This window comes from Salvelinus fontinalis, chromosome 5 (assembly GCF_029448725.1).
Source record: "Salvelinus fontinalis isolate EN_2023a chromosome 5, ASM2944872v1, whole genome shotgun sequence".
Lineage (NCBI taxonomy): Eukaryota > Metazoa > Chordata > Actinopteri > Salmoniformes > Salmonidae > Salvelinus > Salvelinus fontinalis.
In genome coordinates, this window is record NC_074669.1 from 24,047,793 (window position 1) to 24,062,695 (window position 14,903).

A 14,903-nucleotide genomic window follows, 5' to 3' on the forward strand; every position below is an offset into this window, starting at 1 on the left:
CAAACGCATTAAGAAAGAAAGAAATTCCACAAATGTACTTTTAACAAGGCACAACTGTTAATTGAAATGTATTCCAGGTGAAGCTGGTTGGGAGAATGCCAAGAGTGTGCAAAGCTGTCATCAAGGCAAAGGGTGGCTACTTTGACAAATCTAAAATCTCAAATATATTTTGATTTGTTTAACACTTTTGGTTACTACCTGATTCCAGATGTGTTAATTCATACGTTGTACAGGACATACTCAGCTCAGTACTCCTCACAGCTCATTAATAACACACAGGATATAATCAGCTCAGTACTCCTCACAGCTCATTAATAACACACAGGATATAATCAGCTCAGTACTCCTCACAGCTCATTAATAACACACAGGATATAATCAGCTCAGTACTCCTCACAGCTCATTAATAACACACAGGATATAATCAGCTCAGTACTCCTCACAGCTCATTAATAACACACAGGATATAATCAGCTCAGTACTCCTCACAGCTCATTAATAACACACAGGATATAATCAGCTCAGTACTCCTCACAGCTCATTAATAACACACAGGATATAATCAGCTCAGTACTCCTCACAGCTCATTAATAACACACAGGATATAATCAGCTCAGTACTCCTCACAGCTCATTAATAACACACAGGATATACTCAGCTCAGTACTCCTCACATCTCATTAATAACCCACAGGATATAATCAGCTCAGTACTCCTCACAGCTCATTAATAACACACAGGATATACTCAGCTCAGTACTCCTTACAGCTCATTAATAACACAGAGGATATACTCAGCTCAGTACTCCTCACAGCTCATTAATAACACAGGATATACTCAGCTCAGTACTCCTCACAGCTCATTAATAACACAGAGGATATACTCAGCTCAGTACTCCTCACAGCTCATTAATAACACAGAGGATATACTCAGCTCAGTACTCCTCACAGCTCATTAATAACACAGGATATACTCAGCTCAGTACTCCTCACAGCTCGTTAATAACACACAGGATATACTCAGCTCAGTACCCCTCACAGCTCATTAATAACACAGGATATACTCAGTAACTTTTGGTTACTTCCTGATTCCATATGTGTTAATTCATAGTTTATGTCTACAGTATTATTCTACGTTGTAGAAAATAGTACAAATTAAGAAAAACCCTGGAATGCGTGTGTGTCCAAACGTTTGACTTGTATTGTATATTAATATATTTAAGTCATTTAGTAATGAATGTTTGTGAGCTCTGCTGCTACTAATGAATGTAAAAACATCAGTATCTGCCTGGCTTCAGAGAGAGGAGGAAGAGAGGGAGGGAGAGAGGGACGAGGAGAGAACGAAGGAAAGAGAGGGGGAGAGAGGGAGGGCCTTGAGAGCTGACATAAAGGTCAAATCTACATCAGACAGACGGAGAAGACGGAGAGAGAGGGAGGGGATCAGGTCAGAGAGCGAGGTGGTCAGGTCAGAGAGGGATGGGGTCAGGTCTGAGAGGGATGGGAGGTGATGAAAGGGATGGAGGGATGCGAGGAGGGGAGGGGTCAAGCTTTGTTCATCCTGTCCAACAGAGAGGGTCTGACTCACTCCTCTCACAGCTCCTTAATAACACAGGATATACTCAGCTTAGTACTCCTCACAGCTCATTAATAACACAATATATACTCAGCTCAGTACTCCTCACAGCTCATTAATAACACAAGATATACTCGGCTCAGTACTCCTCACAGCTCATTAATAACACACAGGTTATACTCAGCTCAGTACTCCCCACAGCTCATTAATAACACACAGGGTATACTCAGATCAGTTCTCCTCACAGCTCATTAATAACACACAGGATATACTCAGCTCAGTACTCCTCACAGCTCATTAATAACACAAGATATACTCCGCTCAGTACTCCTCACAGCTCATTAATAACACAGGATATACTCAGCTCAGTACTCCTCACAGCTCATTAATAACACAGGACATACTCAGCTCAGTACTCCTCACAGCTCATTAATAACACAGGACATACTCAGCTCAGTACCCCTCACAGCTCATTAATAACACAGGATATACTCAGCTCAGTACTCCTCACAGCTCATTAATAACACAGGATATACTCAGCTCAGTACCCCTCACAGCTCATTAATAACCCACAGGATATAATCAGCTCAGTACTCCTCACAGCTCATTAATAACACACAGGATATACTCAGCTCAGTACTCCTCACATCTCATTAATAACCCACAGGATATAATCAGCTCAGTACTCCTCACAGCTCATTAATAACACACAGGATATACTCAGCTCAGTACTCCTTACAGCTCATTAATAACACAGAGGATATACTCAGCTCAGTACTCCTCACAGCTCATTAATAACACAGGATATACTCAGCTCAGTACTCCTCACAGCTCATTAATAACACAGAGGATATACTCAGCTCAGTACTCCTCACAGCTCATTAATAACACAGAGGATATACTCAGCTCAGTACTCCTCACAGCTCATTAATAACACAGGATATACTCAGCTCAGTACTCCTCACAGCTCGTTAATAACACACAGGATATACTCAGCTCAGTACCCCTCACAGCTCATTAATAACACAGGATATACTCAGTAACTTTTGGTTACTTCCTGATTCCATATGTGTTAATTCATAGTTTATGTCTACAGTATTATTCTACGTTGTAGAAAATAGTACAAATTAAGAAAAACCCTGGAATGCGTGTGTGTCCAAACGTTTGACTTGTATTGTATATTAATATATTTAAGTCATTTAGTAATGAATGTTTGTGAGCTCTGCTGCTACTAATGAATGTAAAAACATCAGTATCTGCCTGGCTTCAGAGAGAGGAGGAAGAGAGGGAGGGAGAGAGGGACGAGGAGAGAACGAAGGAAAGAGAGGGGGAGAGAGGGAGGGCCTTGAGAGCTGACATAAAGGTCAAATCTACATCAGACAGACGGAGAAGACGGAGAGAGAGGGAGGGGATCAGGTCAGAGAGCGAGGTGGTCAGGTCAGAGAGGGATGGGGTCAGGTCTGAGAGGGATGGGAGGTGATGAAAGGGATGGAGGGATGCGAGGAGGGGAGGGGTCAAGCTTTGTTCATCCTGTCCAACAGAGAGGGTCTGACTCACTCCTCTCACAGCTCCTTAATAACACAGGATATACTCAGCTTAGTACTCCTCACAGCTCATTAATAACACAATATATACTCAGCTCAGTACTCCTCACAGCTCATTAATAACACAAGATATACTCGGCTCAGTACTCCTCACAGCTCATTAATAACACACAGGTTATACTCAGCTCAGTACTCCCCACAGCTCATTAATAACACACAGGGTATACTCAGATCAGTTCTCCTCACAGCTCATTAATAACACACAGGATATACTCAGCTCAGTACTCCTCACAGCTCATTAATAACACAAGATATACTCCGCTCAGTACTCCTCACAGCTCATTAATAACACAGGATATACTCAGCTCAGTACTCCTCACAGCTCATTAATAACACAGGACATACTCAGCTCAGTACTCCTCACAGCTCATTAATAACACAGGACATACTCAGCTCAGTACCCCTCACAGCTCATTAATAACACAGGATATACTCAGCTCAGTACTCCTCACAGCTCATTAATAACACAGGATATACTCAGCTCAGTACCCCTCACAGCTCATTAATAACACAGGATATACTCAGCTCAGTACTCCTCAGGGCTCATTAATAACACAGTGGATATACTCAGCTCAGTACTCCTCACAGCTCATTAATAACACACAGGATATACTCCGCTCAGTACTCCTCACAGCTCATTAATAACACAGAGGATATACTCAGCTCAGTACTCCTCACAGCTCATTAATAACACAAGATATACTCCGCTCAGTACTCCTCACAGCTCATTAATAACACAGTGGATATACTCAGCTCAGTACCCCTCACAGCTCATTAATAACACAGGATATACTCAGCTCAGTGCTCCTCACAGCTCATTAATAACACAGGATATACTCAACTCAGTACTCCTCACAGCTCATTAATTACACAGTGGATATACTCAGCTCAGTACTCCTCACAGCTCATTAATAACACAGGATATACTCAGCTCAGTACTCCTCAGAGCTCATTAATTACACAGTGGATATACTCAGCTCAGTACTCCTCAGGGCTCATTAATAACACAGTGGATATACTCAGCTCAGTACTCCTCACAGCTCATTAATAACACACAGGATATACTCAGCTCAGTACTCCTCACAGCTCATTAATAACACAGTGGATATACTCAGCTCAGTACTGACCCAGGCTACGTCCCAAATGGCCCCCTGTTACTTATTTTAGTAACACACTGCAGTGACCACACTGAGACCACAGAGGTCAGAAGGGACCCTCCTTCAGCATCCGGGAGAATCAGACTAAAACTATCAGCCATAGATGTCAGTAAGTTCAGGGTTGAAAGAAAGACAGGGTAAAGTATCTCCCTCGTACGGTGAGTGTTGTCTTTCTATCAGTCAGTAACAGTATGTACATATCTCCTCCTCTCTCACTAACAGCATTCAGCCGTATGGCTAGAAGCGGACCGCTCTTTGTGATCCATTATCTGATAGATAGAACACACACACTTTAAGCTTTAGAATATAATAAGAGTGCCATGGTCTGTGTGACCTATCAGTTTAACTAGTGGAACCAGAAAGCAGATATTCTAAGAAGCGTCTGTGCAGACATGATTCCCAGAGCCCTGAACAGCAGAATACTGGAGATAGATCTAGCTCTATATATATGGCTCTGATTGGCCCTATCTCTGATTTATGCTAATCTCTGACCATGTAAAGCCTCACATCTTTAACAACTAAAAATAGTCTCCTTTTTTCTCCGGGCTCCACAGGGCTAAATACCGTATTAATGCTAGAAAGAATGTGATGAGCGATGTTAGAGAGATACGAACTGGAGAGAGACATATATAGAGAGACATGAAATGGAGAGAGACATATATATAGAGAGAGAAATGGAATGGAGAGAGACATATATAGAGAGACATGGAATGGAGAGAGACATATATATAGAGAGACATGGAATGGAGAAAGACGTATATAGAGAGATGGAATGGAGAGAGACATATATAGAGAGAAATGTAATGGAGAGAGACATATATAGAAAGATATGAAATGGAAAGAGACATATATAGAGAGACATGGAATGGAGAGAGACATATATAGAGAGACATGGAATGGAGAGAGACATATATATAGAGAGACATGGAATGGAGAAAGACGTATATAGAGAGATGGAATGGAGAGAGACATATATAGAGAGAAATGTAATGGAGAGAGACATATATAGAAAGATATGAAATGGAAAGAGACATATATAGAGAGACATGGAATGGAGAGAGACATATATAGAAAGATATGAAATGGAGAGAGACATATATAGAGAGATATGAAATGGAGAGAGACATATATAGATAGATATGAAATGGAGAGAGACATATATAGAGAGACATGGAATGGAGAGAGACATATATAGAAAGATATGAAATGGAAAGAGACATATATAGAGATATATGAAATGGAAATAGACATATATAGAGAGACATGGAATGGAGAGAGACATATATAGAGAGATATGGAATGGAAAGAGACATATATAGAGAGACATGGAATGGAGAGAGACATATATAGAGAGATATGAAATGGAAAGAGACATATATAGAGAGACATGGAATGGAGAGAGACATATATAGAGAGAGTAATGGAATGGAGAGAGACATATATATAGAGATATGAAATGGAGAGAGACATATATAGAGAGACATGGAATGGAGAGAGACATATATAGAGAGAGTAATGGAATGGAGAGAGACATATATATAGAGATATGAAATGGAGAGAGACATATATAGAAACATATGAAATGGAGAAAGACATATATAGAAAGATATGAAATGGAAAGAGACATATATAGAGAGACATGGAATGGAGAGAGACATATATATAGAGATATGAAATGGAGAGAGACATATATAGAGAGACATGAAATGAGGGGAGACATATATATAGAGAGATATGAAATGGAGAGAGACATATATATAGAGAGATATGAAATGGAGAGAGACATATATAGAGAGACATGAAATGGAGAGAGACATATATATAGAGAGATATGAAATGGAGAGAGACATATATAGAGAGAGATATGAAATGGAGAGAGACATATATAGAGATATGAAATGAGAAAGACATATATAGAGAGACATGAAATGGAGAGAGACATATATAGAGAGACATGAAATGGAGAGAGACATATATAGAGAGAAATGGAATGGAAAGAGACATATATAGAGAGATATGAAATGGAGAGAGACATAAATAGAGAGACATGGAATGGAGAGAGACATATATATAGAGATATGAAATGGAGAGAGACATATATAGAGAGATATGAAATGGAGAGAGACATATATAGAGAAAAATGGAATGGAGAGAGACATATATAGAGAGATATGAAATGGAGAGAGACATATATAGAGAGATATGAAATGGAGAGAGACATATATAGAGAGATATGAAATGGAGAGAGACATATATAGAGATTGAAGTTAAGGGACGAGAGATACTGTGGATTAAGGTAACTTGGATCAGGTAGGTACTGTATGTTGCCTCCACCAATCATATCACTCCATTCATTCATGACATCATCACCATGTGGTGCAGTTTGATGACGTCACTGTGGCCGCCAGAGGTAGGTACCAGGTCGCGTCTGGCATGTTGCGTGTTCTGTGTTTTGGTGACGCGTGTTGCACGTGTGTTGGGACATGCAACACGGATGTTTATATTGTAGTCTGACGGGTGTGAACTCTCTTTCTGATTGGCAGAATATCAACCAATTAGAGCTCTTTGGAGACATCTCCACACTCCCGGACATCTACTCCCCCTCGGTGAGTACACCCACCCACCTCCCTCTCGCTCTCTCCTGACATTTGATCAGGGCGTAGTTAGACCATTGTTTTGCGTGTGTGTGTCTGTTTAGCTCCCCTGAGGGTGGAAAGTAGTTTTCACCTGTTCCTCCCCATTCTCCTCTCTTCCCTCAGACCCCTGCCTCTCCAGCCAACACCCTGGACCTCTCTCTGGGCCTGCAGCCCACAACCGAACTCTTCACCCCCTTCAACCCAGCCTCCGTACCCTCAGGTAAGAACTCTCCCCTCTCTTCTCCTCTCTTCTTCTCTCCTCTCCCTTCCTCTCTTCTTCTCTCCTCTCCCTTCCTCTCCCCTCTCTTCTCTCTTCTTCTGTCCTCTCCCTTCCTCTCCCCTCTCTTCTCTCTTCTTCTCTCCTCTCCCTTCCTCTCTTCTCCGCTCTTCTTTTCTCCTCTCCCTTCCTCTCCCCTCTCTTCTCTCTTCTTCTGTCCTCTCCCTTCCTCTCCCCTCTCTTCTTCTCTCCTCTCCCTTCCTCTCTTCTTCTGTCCTCTCCCTTCCTCTCCCCTCTCTTCTCTCTTCTTCTGTCCTCTCCCTTCCTCTCCCCTCTCTTCTCTCTTCTTCTGTCCTCTCCCCTCTCTTCTCTCTTCTTCTGTCCTCTCCCTTCCTCTCCCCTCTCTTCTCTCTTCTTCTGTCCTCTCCCTTCCTCTCCCCTTTCTTCTCTCTTCTTCTGTCCTCTCCCTTCCTCTCTCTTCTCCTCTCTTCTTCTGTCCTCTCCCTTCCTCTCCCCTCTTGTCTCCTCTCTTCTTCTCTCCTCTCCCTTCCTCTCCCCTCTCTTCTTCTGTCCTCTCCCTTCCTCTCCCCTTTCTTCTCTCTTCTTCTGTCCTCTCCCTTCCTCTCTCTTCTCCTCTCTTCTTCTGTCCTCTCCCTTCCTCTCCCCTCTCGTCTCCTCTCTTCTTCTCTCCTCTCCCTTCCTCTCCCCTCTCTTCTTCTGTCCTCTCCCTTCCTCTCCCCTCTCTTCTCTCTTCTTCTCGCCTCTCCCTTCCTCTCCCCTCTCTTCTCCTCTCTTCTTCTGTCCTCTGCTGTCCTCTTTGGAGCAGAGCTGGAACAACTATGAATCTGTACATGTTCATGAGTCTGTGTGACGGTCTGAATAGGTCTGTACATGATATGACTGATGCTCATCGTGGATGTAATGATCGTAGTTCAGCAGAACCTTTAAGACACAACATTAACTGCAGAGTAAAGTAGGTCACTGCTGAGGTGGTACATGGGGTACTCTGTGTGTGTGTGTTTATGTGTTTGTTTGTGCATGAGTACAACTCTCTCCTCTCTGTGTCTAGGTTATGTGACGATGGGAGCGGTACCTCCAGGTCAGGTGTGGTCCCAGCAGGCATTTGCAGCCCAGGCAGGTCCTCTGTTCGGGGTCCCGTCCCCCCTGGGTCAGTCCCTCCCTGTGGCCCAGGTTATGCCTGGAGGCCAGCCTCTCATTTGGGGCCAGGCCAACCTCTTCCCTGCTACACAGCAGCAGTGGGCCGCCATGACTGGAGCAGGTATATGCACACAGACACATACATGTATGTATGCACGCACACACACATGCATGCACATACATACATGCACGCACACACAGGGATGCATGCACACGCGCACACGCACAGTAAAGTGTATTTTCCTGTGTCTAGGGTTCCCTGCTACAGCCTACCTCCCAACCCAGCCAGGGTCTCTGCCTGCCATGTTCCTCCCAGTCAATCAACCCTGCGACAGCCTATCATCTGCCGGCGCTGCCTCGAACCCCGCCCCCTCATCAGCCTCCAGTCCACAGCATGCAGAGAGGCAGCGGCAGAAGATGAGCAAGGTAGGATCATTTTACTCCAGTGATTTTATTTAAACCAAACAAATCAATGGAGAGTCAAGTCACATTTAGAGTAATGGCCACGACACAAAAGCTCTATACAATAGCCTTTTATTGGCCAACATCTTACATAGTGTGTCTTTAACATCTTCTACTCTTTCTGTAGGAGATGTTTAAGGACTTCCAGCTAGCGAAGCCCCCTGCCATGCCTGCTAAGATGGGGGACCAGCACCAAAGTCTAGCGGGGACCTCAGAGGCCTTCGGTTCCTATTTCAGCCGCGTGGGGACCGTCACCGATACAGACGACTGTGACGACTTTGACATCTCTCAGCTCAACCTCACTCCTGTCACCTCCACCACGCCATCCACTAACTCACGTATGTACATACACCTGGCTGGATGTATATGAGATGACTTTCTGCTTGGAAGTTCCCTCCAGCCCTCAGACCATTCGACCTCCGTGTTTGCCTCCACTCCCAGTCTTGTTTACTTTCTGTATCTCATTTGATCAATTGTATTTTGTTTTATTGTATGTGTCGCTGCAATTCATCTTTTAGCTATCATCATCATCATCAATAAAACTAAATAAACTAACTAATAAAACTCTCCTCCCCCAGCTCCGACCCCGGCCCCCAGACAGAGTTCTCCATCTAAATCGTCGCTGTCTCACGTTAGTGACCACATTGACCACATCAGTGACCCTCCCACAGACGCCACCGACCCCCCCACAGATGACTCGTTCGGCGAGGTAGAGGGCTCCCCCAGTCGCAGTGGAGAGGAGGATGCGGTGAGTGACTGTGTGTGTGTGCGTGCCCGGAGTGTGTGTGTGTGTGTGTGTGTGTGTGTGTGTGTGTGTGTGTGTGTGTGTGTGTGTGTGTGTGTGTGTGTGTGTGTGTGTGTGTGTGTGTGTGTGTGTGTGTGTGTGTGTGTGTGTGTGTGTGTGTGTGTGTGTGTGTGTGTGTGTGTGTGTGTGTGTGTGTGTATTTAGATCTGTTGATGAATAGGCTGTGCATCAGCACAGTGGGCCAGGTAATTATTCTGTCTGATTGGCTACTCTCATAGCTGGCCTGTGTGTGTGTGTGTGTGTGTGTGTGTGTGTGTGTGTGTGTGTGTGTGTGTGTGTGTGGCCAGTAAAGCATTAAATTAGCTGCTTGAAGTGTCAGATAGATCATTAAGATGTTATTAATGTTAGCAGGTAGCTCCATACATCATCTGATCTGTAGCACCATGTTATTATTCAACTGATGAACTACAGGAGAGAAAACCCCCTAGGGTCTGTTCTAGGGCAATTAATATTTATTATTCACCAAATCTATATATGAGAGAGAGACAGAGAGACAGAGAGAGAGACAGAGAGAGAGAGAGAGAGAGAGAGAGAGAGAGAGAGAGAGAGAGAGAGAGAGAGAGAGAGAGAGAGAGAGAGAGAGAGAGAGAGAGAGAGAGAGATGAAAGCACTGGAGTCACCAACCTGACATTGGTGAAAGAACTGAATTGGAAGCTATGCCTTCTACCATTGATTCTGTTGACCGTTAATTCTTAAGTATCAACCTTCTCTCTCTCTCTCTCTCTCTCTCTCTCTCTCTCTCTCTCTCTCTCTCTCTCTCTCTCTCTCTCTCTCTCTCTCTCTCTCTCTCTCTCTCTCTCTCTCTCTCTCTCTCTCTCTCTCTCTCTCTCTCTCTCTCTCTGACAGAGGGGTAACTCAGCTGAACCAGGGGGATCCAGATATTTGTTCATATTACTATGGAACAAAACCCAAATAAGAGTGAGAGAGAGGGGGGGGAGAGAGAGAGGAACAGAGAGAGGGAGAGAGCGAGAAGCAGCCTCCCACTCTGTGGTGAGGTAGTTAGTGTAAAGAGCTGAAGTGTTTCAGGAATCAATAGAGGGGACTTTTAGAACAGCTGTGTGTGTGGGTGTGTCCATCCTTTCTCTCCTTTAGTACACTGCTACTCTGTCCCTTTGCTGCCTGTATTCTCCTATTTTCATATCCTGATTTCACCTAAAACTTTTTCTCTTTTTCTTTCTTCCCTTACTTCCCTGCTCTTCTTTTTCCTCTCCTCCCCTCCCTCCACCCCTCTCTTCAGGCGTGTGGGTCTGGGTCTCCATGTCCCAGTGAGACAGCAGGTTCTAGTCCAGCCCAGACCAGTCCACCTGCCGACAGCTAGATAGATGCTGGCTGGGTGCTGGGTAGGTATCTATCCCTCCTTCCTCTCCTCCTTCTCCTGCCTCCTTCCTCTGCTTGCTGTCAGCCTGCCTGTTCCAAGCACACATTTTTTGATCTTCTGTTCATCCGCTCTACTCTCTCTCTCTCTCTCTTTCTCTCTCTCCAGTCTTCCCTTTTTATCGCTCCCTTCTCTCTCATCCTGCCTGCTGCTTGCTCTGATGATGGCATTATGTGTCTGACTGCCTGTGGTTGTGTTGTGTGGTTCTGCACCTGTGTGTGTGTGTTGTTGTGTATCTGTATTTGCTCTCCCTATAGCCACCAGAGGTGTGTGAGTATTACTGCAGTGTGTGTCTTCAAAACAATCTGATGACTTCCTTAATGTGCATGGCCATGCTGTCATGATGTTGTGTTCTGTTTGTCATGCATAGCTACATCTTTGCCATGGAATAAATATTGCGATACTGCTATTGTCACAGCCCTAGTATAATTAAGCAATAAGGCCTGAGGAGGTGTGGTATATGGCCAATATAGGGCTGTTCTAATGCACGACGCATCGCGGAGTGCCTGGACACAGCTCTTAGCCGTGGTATATTGGCCATATACCACAGACCTCCGAGGTGCCTTATTGCTATTATCAAACTGGTTACCAACGTAATTAAAGCACTAAAAATAAATGTTTTGTCATACCCGTGGTATACGGTCTGATATACCACGGCTGTCAGCCAATCATCATTCAGGGCTCGAACCACCCAGTTTATAATATATGGTATATAATGGGATGTAAAATGTATATATCCTAGACTGCCTTTCAGGTTAACAGAATGTTTTGCATTGAGAGACTTTCCACGACTGGCAGTGGCTTTACATGATCTCTGACACAATTAATCTGCTTATATAGAACTTTGTGTGTAAGGATAAGGGTGTCAGTCAGGCCCAACACAGGGAGCTATGTAATGACAGTGTTTTCCTCACTAATACTGGGCTGCCACCACTAATGACTGGTTGCTATTCATTTACATGAATTAAAACCCATGAAGAATCCTAAACCCAATCACTACTCTGCAGACAGCCATCAGACCTGCTGGGATATGTTCTCCCATTCAAGTCTCCTACACAAACACGCATGCACGCACGTACACACTTTCATATACACTCCCGTACACACACACACACACACACACCTCTGTAGGAGGGAGGCAGATTTGAGTCATAATAGCACACACACACACACACACACACACGCACACACACACACACACACACACACACACACACACACACACACACACACACACACACACACACACACACACACACACACACACACACACACACACACACACACACACACACACACACTATAGGGCTGGGAATTGCCAGGGACCTCATGATATATCACGATACTTAGGTGCCGATACGATATGTATTGCGATTCTCTCGATTATCACAATTGTATATGTATTGCGATTCAATAATGTGATTTTATGCATTTCCATGGTCCAAACGTATTGCTCACCACATGTCTGCTGCAGAGGGACAAGAGAGAGCCATGGGTTTTTATCAGTCATGGCAATAAAAGTGCTGAAAACAAATTGGCTCCCTTTTTAAAAAGAAGATGGAGAACAAGCTATGAAGGACAAATACTGGAGTTTTGGTACAGGTACAACCAACTAGAGCAAAAGTTATATTGCGATATTGTTAAAACAATACAATACGATATATCATCAACAAGAATACCACTATATGTAACTGTATAGATTTCATCCATCACTAACACTCTATCTATGCATACAACACACTCAACCCAGCAGTGTGGCTGGTCTCTCTGTCAGTAGCAGGGTGCTACTGCCCTCTGGTGTTGACAACAGGAACTGAATGTGTTGAAACTGGGATTTGAGACTAAGGAGTAGGTAGACAGAAGGGGACCTGGGTTCAGGCCCGACTCGGGTCCAAATACTTGTACTTTGAGTGTTTGCTTGAGTCTACCTGGAGTGCCACATGGGTAGGGTTTGCGATTTTGGGACTTTTTTACTGGTTTGATGAGCCAGACAAGCTCAAACAGGCACAAATAAAGTATTTGAAAGCCAGGTCTGGTCAGACCAAGTGGGTCATGCTAATGCTAACATGCTAACAGTGTCTCCTCTCTCTCTGTCTGCAGGGGAAGGATCTCTGTCTGCAGGGGAAGGATCCTCTCTACGCCCAGGTCAACAAAGGGAAGAAATAAAGAGACACACTGAACACTGGACACTGGACTGACCAACCAACGCTGACCAACCAACCCGATGTGTGTGTGTGTGTGTGTGTGTGTGTTACTCCTCTCAAGCAGCAGCCTGGCCACCCCTCTATCAAAGGATAGAACGCTCCATCTACTCCCTCTACTCTCTTTTCATTCATTCCTTTCATCTCTCCGTCTCTCTCTCTCTCCCTCCATCAAATGTTGCTAGAGACTATGCTGCCAAAAGGGGGCTGGGCCAAGTGTTGTCTCCCTTCCTAACTCACACAGTGTTATCAGACATGGACCAAATTAGTGTCTGTAGCAAGTGGATCCTGTGGGACGAGCCAAGAATGGTATGCTGGGATCCTTATTTTTGATTAGCCAGTTTATTGGGATCTTGGCATCTGATTGGCTGTTTGGGTGTTTCACCTTCATGTGAGCATCTGCTGGATGACTATGCAGAAACAGACTCTCTGGGAGCTACTCACACACACACACACACACACCGACACAGTGTTTTGCCAAATGTCTCTTCTCAGACAGATTCAGAGGGAAGGCTTCAGAGGGAATGGACTCAGCGGGGCATGGATGTTGCCAGCCTAACGGGCACCGCCTGGCATGGACGAACATTGCCAAATTACCGGGCACCCCCGCCTTCGGATGGATGTTGCCAAACTAACTGATTCTGTGATTGAACTGCTCATTCTCTATAATAGCTTTTGTACAATATCGATTAAAACAGACAAGGGGAAATTGAGTTTTTATTTTATAAATCCATCAAGACGCTCTACTGTCAGCTCTACCGGAGTTGCACAGTCACATGGCTTTAAGAGACCTGATCGTTGGTTTGCCAAACTCATTTTGTAAATAATAATAATAATAACAACAACAACAACAATGATCATGCTGTCCGCAGGACTTCTGTGCCATAAAATAGGCAGGCTTCAGTTATGCAACCAGAAGGTATCAAGCAATACCAACATCTCCTCTGTCTGTCTGTCCAGGTTTCTGTTGCTCTCTCAACCCCTGACGTTGTTTGGTCTATGATCCTATAAGTGTCTTTCCCTAACTCAGACCTCGTCTACACTGCAGTCCTTTGTTGATCAATATCCATGTGCCCTGTAACCTCGTACAGTCATACCATCATCCTGTCTGTGCGTCATATAATCTCTCAGTCTGAGTGACAGGAGCATTACCCATCATCACAACCACACCAGACACTCCCTACAGCTGTATGTCTGTCATCGGCCCCTAGTCCTGTTCGGCTGTCTGTCTCCATGTCTGTCTGTCTGCCGGTCTATCCATCCGTCTGTCTCTGCTAGTACTACATCAACTGTGATGCCAATGACTCCCTATTTTATGGCCAGAATCTCTGTGTAATTAGACTTCTCTGGACTGACAACTGATTAATAACGACGTTTGGACAAAAGAAGAAGAAGATGAGGAAGTGGACTAAAAGGGGGAAAAAATGCTGTTTGATTACGTAACATTTCTAGACATATTTTAACCTTACCTCAGATAACGGTTTCTTAATGTAAATTGACACATTATTTTTATCTTTATGAATACAACAGCATTCTACAGTGGATTTTTAGAGGACTTTTATTTTCTGTTGATTTACATCTCCACCATGTATTACAGTTCCTATTAAACACATCCCAATGACAGCTGGTTCCGGGTGATCACTACGCATGTGACGTGTGCGTGCCTAATCTCTTTGTCTTCTCTCACCTGCCTGATAGACACAGGATGGCTTTAACG

The 14,903-nt window shown here is 44.2% G+C and overlaps 1 protein-coding gene across 10 annotated transcripts in view; it reads left to right on the forward strand.

Moving 5' to 3' along the window:
- The window catches only part of dab1a (DAB adaptor protein 1a), a 300,794-nt gene extending 285,987 nt beyond the window's left edge, over window positions 1-14,807 (forward strand). For 9 of the 10 annotated variants that reach the window (XM_055922911.1, XM_055922912.1, XM_055922913.1 and 6 more), the window contains 8 exons: window positions 6,876-6,938; window positions 7,092-7,188; window positions 8,255-8,464; window positions 8,597-8,769; window positions 8,933-9,143; window positions 9,384-9,553; window positions 10,848-10,950; window positions 13,086-14,807. In XM_055922911.1, the coding sequence (XP_055778886.1) occupies window positions 6,876-6,938; window positions 7,092-7,188; window positions 8,255-8,464; window positions 8,597-8,769; window positions 8,933-9,143; window positions 9,384-9,553; window positions 10,848-10,928 (1,005 nt within the window). In that variant the 3' untranslated portion in view covers window positions 10,929-10,950; window positions 13,086-14,807. The remainder of the gene's footprint in view (window positions 1-6,875; window positions 6,939-7,091; window positions 7,189-8,254; window positions 8,465-8,596; window positions 8,770-8,932; window positions 9,144-9,383; window positions 9,554-10,847; window positions 10,951-13,085) is intronic. The other variant, XM_055922914.1, reaches the window with a different exon arrangement.
- Window positions 14,808-14,903: the final 96 nt, after the last annotated feature.